Source organism: Neophocaena asiaeorientalis, unplaced genomic scaffold (assembly GCF_003031525.2).
Source record: "Neophocaena asiaeorientalis asiaeorientalis breed wild unplaced genomic scaffold, Neophocaena_asiaeorientalis_V1.1 scaffold196, whole genome shotgun sequence".
NCBI lineage: Eukaryota > Metazoa > Chordata > Mammalia > Artiodactyla > Phocoenidae > Neophocaena > Neophocaena asiaeorientalis.
In genome coordinates this window covers 2,506,849-2,512,305 of record NW_020173929.1, presented here as the reverse complement: position 1 = coordinate 2,512,305, position 5,457 = coordinate 2,506,849, and the positions used below count along the sequence as shown (strand labels likewise).

General features: G+C 45.3%; 1 protein-coding gene across 3 annotated transcripts in view; it reads right to left on the bottom strand.

Moving 5' to 3' along the window:
* NAT10 (N-acetyltransferase 10) overlaps positions 1-5,457 on the bottom strand; it is a 35,933-nt gene extending 30,476 nt beyond the window's left edge. The window contains exons 1-4 of one of the 3 annotated variants that reach the window (XM_024752604.1): positions 5,417-5,457; positions 3,364-3,486; positions 2,925-3,016; positions 617-788 (exon numbers count right to left, since the gene is read on the bottom strand). In XM_024752604.1, the coding sequence (XP_024608372.1) occupies positions 617-788; positions 2,925-3,016; positions 3,364-3,471 (372 nt within the window). In that variant the 5' untranslated portion in view covers positions 3,472-3,486; positions 5,417-5,457. Of the gene's footprint in view, positions 1-616; positions 789-2,924; positions 3,017-3,363; positions 3,487-5,072; positions 5,147-5,416 lie in introns of those variants that run through there. The other 2 variants (XM_024752606.1, XM_024752605.1) reach the window with 2 other exon arrangements.

The following is a 5,457-nucleotide window of genomic DNA, read 5'->3' as shown; positions in this document are numbered from 1 at the left end:
GAGTCACAGGTGCCAAAGAATCAAAGAACAAAACAAAGACCACCAGAGCTCAAAACAAAGAAAAATGTGAAACTTAATCTATGAACTTGCCAGGCAAGAGAAAATATATACCAGTGAAGAAACTCACCAGCTACTTCTCTGAGGGGGGAAAGCTAGGAGACTTTAAGGACAAGAAGGGCGGTGATAGGGGTGGTTATTTGGTCAAGCACTCTGGATAGGACGTCCGAGTACTCGGGTCCGTACCTAGTTAGCTAAAACAAGTCCCACTGCTCTCTGGTCACAAAAGTCTTCAGTTAGTTCTAATAGGGATCTGGGGTGCTAGGGTCACTCAAAGTTCAGTGCTTTACCAAGCTGGTTAGGCCCAGTTATAATGGAGCGTCACTGCCAGTTTGGGTATCTCTAGACAAGTGCTGCTTTTGGTAGAAAATGCTCTTTTAATGTTGGTGAGTTATCCAGTTCCTGTGGAAAGTGGCCAAGTCCTCCGCAGATGAAGCTTTGGGGCAGGGAGTACACGTGACTCCTCTCCTCTCTGTACACCTGTCCTTGTGGGTGACCAAGCAGCCCAGGCACTCCCTAGCACTCTGACTCCAGTCACGGGCTGGGGCAAGTCACCCACCTGGAGAACACACATGCCAAACGTATTGCCCAGGATCTTGTGGGTCTCATTGTAGTAGCAGTAGCGAATGTTTGTGGCAGCTACGAAGAGTTCAAAGGGGTCATCTTGCTTTATGTTCAGCGTCCCGCTCTTTATTTTTTTCTGCAGCTGTCGCATTCTTTTCTTCCGATGACTGCAATCACCCCCCATCCCATGAAAGCCAGTTAACCAGAGAGGCTAGAGTTGGGAGCAGGGGATAGGCTCAACGATCACCCACTTAGACCTTCAGAGCTAGAAGGGAACTTGGAAATCATAATGCTCATCCCCTCACTTTAAAGCTGAAGGAAATGAAAGAAGCATTAGAGCAGATGGGCTTCGGAGGGAGACAGTATAAGTCTGTGTGAGAACCCTGCCGTTTTGATACTTCACTTTACAAAAAGGGTAATGGGAGTCCCTAAACCTCACATTCAGCCAAAGCTTGAAAGCAAACCTTAGTGGCCTCATTACCTCAGTCTCAAGCCAATGCTTCAACCACACAGCACCGCTTCCAAGAGAACCTGGGAGGGGCACTGTGATGGCAGGTTACTTTATTCATTTTTCCTAACTGAATTCATCCACTTCCTTCCCAGATGGTGGGATCAAGTCCTCAAGGGCAGCTCTAATCTAAGACAATACTGATAGAGGATATAAGGGTTGGAACGGAATCTGGATGTCTCCCAGAAATCCCTGAACTTTTCTTTTGTCTTAAAAATCCCTGAATACCTAACTGTCAATTAACTGTTTCTTTTAGAGAAAAGAGAGAACGAGAAAACTCCAGAATCAAGGGTTACAGCAAACCAAAATTTTACCATAGTTCTCTAACTGAATAGTAGAGCCAAGGCCTTCCCCCTGGGGCTCCACTTCCTCAGCCCATGACTTAGCATCAGCCTTAATCTAATGCTCAAGACAGGGGCAGGAGAGCTATAAGAGGCACAGAAGAGATTTTTAAAAGTGAAAGCAGGTGGGTTAAGTTTGAAAGGCAAATCTGCCCAAAACACTGTAAACTGCCCAATTTCGCAGGGGGTTTCCCCACAGCAGAGTCCGCCCCAGAGACACATATACTGGGGGATAAAGGAGGGAGAAGAGGCCCAAGGACAGAACCACACAGGTGAGCTGGATTTAGGGAAGGAGATGAGCTCGGGGAGAGAAAAGAGCTCAGGAAGGTGGTCTGAGCGTCACAGAAGCAAAGAAAGGAGAGCATTTCCGAGATGACTTTATAATGGTTTATCTGCCAAGGAACAGCACCCCCACACCCTAAACTCCTCCACACACACAGTCGTAGGCAGAACTGCCAGGTTTCTGGTAGGTGACCCACCCCACCTCCTCTGGCCCAGGGCTGGATGTCTTTCCAAAAGAATTTGGGAGAAAGACTGATTTCTGTGTCGTTGGACCCAAACCACGTAAAACTCAAGTGGTGTTTCTGCGATGGGCACCACAGAAGGCAGAAAGCTGCCCTGAAGTGGGAAAAGAACAGAGCAGACACGCAGAGATGAGAGACTGAGCAAGGACCAGAGCGTCAGCACTGCGGCTCTACACCACCCCCACGGAAGAGCTGAAATCTCATCCCCGTAGGCTTCAGAAGCTAGCCCGTATACTGCCGACCCTTGAGAAACCTGGGGGTTAACTTGCATCTAACTTAAGAGTCGGCCCCTCCGCAACCGCAGCTCCTCCACATCACAGGATTCAACCAACCACGGACCACGCGGTACTGTAGTATTTACTACTGAAAAACATCCGTGTATAAGTGGAGCCCTGCAGTTCTAATCCACATTGTTCAAGGGTCAACTGTACTTCAACAAATTCCCCTTGTGCCTAAGTGTGTTTGTGTTGGAGGTCTGCTCTTTACTATATAAGAAGTCTTAAGTCCACAGCTTCAAAAAATAAGAACAGCCAATTGTCAAAAACAGCAGTGAACTACTAGAGGAAGAGCTCTGAAAAAAAGGAGAAAGAGGGGGAAACGTTGTTGCATTAGGCATCAGGTCGTTGGTAACTTCCAAGAGCAACTGAAGGAACCTGCATTATTAGAGGGGCTTGATCAGCTGAGAAAACTCATGTGCAGAAAGCAAGGAATTGGGCTGGGGACTGAAAAGAGCATGAAAAGGATCTGAAATTTATCGTCAGGAATGAAGAAAGGGCATCAGCTCTATTATTTTTCTCTACTAGAAGTGTCCTCAGAGATAGCACCTTCATTAAGAATCCCTGAAAAACCATGTCAAAGAATCATTTCCTAGCATCTAACTAACAAGCAGGGATGGGAAGTGGGATGGGACGCTCAAAGGGCACGGCTTACCTGCTAAACCCCAGCTCTTTCTTATAACACCACAGCACAGAAGGCCGAGCCTTCACAGTTGCTCTGGACAACATGTGATGGAGTATGACCACCTGCCAAAGAAAAAAGCCATAGCATCTCAGGACCAAAAGAGACCTCCAGGACAGCCAGGCCCGAGACCACAAGGCAAGCAGTGCCCAGGCGGGGACTAGAAACCAGTGCACATACACTTACCCTTGTGCTCAGTCCACCACCCCACATATCAAAAGCTGTTAACCTGTCTGTTAATAATTCTAAATACTGAGTTATTTATCACTTCCAATAAGTAAAAGAATGTTCCCACTAGGCATTTCACTTAAAGAAAACCAGTCATTACGTGTGAAACCCCAGAGTATCTGAAACATGCTGACTCTTTGGGACAGGATACAAAGTAAGTCAGGGAGCATTTACCAGGTCTTACCTGATCCTTTCCTCGATCTCCGACCACAACAAAGAGAGACCTCTGCCGCTCAGCTATCCCATTCTCAATAAGAATCCGGATTCGGTTATCCACTTTCTTCCGATGCATGGTGGAAAACTATCACTAAAACAGAAGGAAAAGACACAACTGGACATGAACATCCAGGTTCTGGGTGAGGAACATTAGCTGGCTGCCTCCTGTGGGGCTGGGAGGCTGAGCTAAGGCACATTTATAAGTATCATCTTATTGAACCCTCAAACAGCTCTCTAGGGAAGACATCGGCCTCATTTTTTAAATTACGAAACTTAGGCTTGAAAGGTGAAGAAAATGTTCCCTTGGCATGGGAAGTCAACAGGGAAGCTTTAATTCACCCCCCTATGGAGGAGTTTTTCAAAAATTGGAAACAATGTTCAAAAAAAGAATGATTAAAATGTATGATATATCTATGGGAAAATAAAGTGGTTTTCAAAAAAATTTGTTCAAAATCACTTTCAAATATTATCTAAGGATATGGATACAGATGCTTATTAGAGGATAACATGGCAGGATATGCGTGTACATAATATATAGAGAGAAAAAAAAAGACTGGAAGAAAGCACCAAAATGTAAAGTAGTTATTTATGGATGGTGAGATAACAGATGATTCTTATTTTGTTCTTTTGTTTTTTTGGAGTTTTTTTTTTTTTTTTTTTAATTCACATATATTACTAACAAAGTCAGGAAAAGAAATCAATTGACTATTACTATGATGGAATGTAGCCATCTGTTTCCTCAAAGGAGGGAAAACTATACTGAAGCCTGTACAGAGAGATTTCAAAAGTTATTGTGATTACGTATGATAGAACATTGCATCATTATAATAAACACACCAAAGAAACATCAAAAATATCAATTATGCTTCTACAATGTAAAAGTAAAAATAACATGTTACTTAGAAACTCCAGTGCTTGCTGCATTCTAATTCTACACCTAAAGCTCATTAACTGAACCTTAACCCTGCCTTAATTGTCCTTCTAACCTCTCAATCCAAACATGGATTTTAGCAGTTCGATCTTACTGTAAAACACTACGTCATAATCAATAGCTCCTATTTTATAAAGAAAGGACCAAGTATAAATACTCAAGTACCCCAAGGAAGAAAAGTGACAGGGACAGGATTCACAGGCAGGCCTCCCCTGATTCCAAAGCCTGAACCCTTTCCAGTTCACCAACCTGACCAGCTTGTCAGCTGAGTTGCGGGCCACACAAAGACCCCACAACCAATCAACAACTAATTATTGCTCTTTGTTCTAGTTACTGTGGGAGCCCCAGAAGTAGTACCAGATAAAGCCTTGACTTCGAGGAGCTTTCATTTTCCTTAAAGAAAATATTTAAGAGAAAGAAATGAGGGATAATCTGTCTAAAGACAGACAAATTAGATGTAAAATTAATTGCTACAGTGGTCTGATGAAAGTCTGAGATTACTGTGGGCTGGAGTTGCCATGGAAGGCTTAATGGATGAGGAGGGCCTTGAAAGAAGAGAAAGAGGATTATTTTTCATTCATCTATTAGTCTAACAAATATACATAGCGTCTATGTGCCAGGCACCATTCCAGGTGCACTGGCAAACAAAACAAAGTCCTGAATGTGCCTGCAGAATACGGAGTATAAACGAATGAGCAGAGTGAAGTAGCTAAGAGCGTGGGAGGATCTAGATGAAATCAGACTACCTCAGTTCAGTGCCAGGTGCTGCAATCAGGAACTGTGGGCAAACTCCGCAGAAAGCAAACGTGTTGTCACCCACCCACTCACCCCACCCCACCCCCAGAGCCCCTAGAGGATGGAGATCAAGCCACGCAACCCGCCAGAGCTCTCGAGAAGCACTCCCGAGAGTGGCCGCCTACTGAAAAAGAGGGTCCTGTTATCTAGGAGAGCCCGGGTGGGGAGGCAGTCGGCATGGGCCGGGCATCAGCACGGATGCAGAGCCTTCGTCCTAGAGCCAGTCTCCTCCGGGCCCAAGAATGACACGGACACCGACCTCGGCACCCATCCCCAGCCATCCCGTGATGGGTACCTGCGCCCAGAGCTGGGCGGACTCCAGCCAGGAGCGAAGAG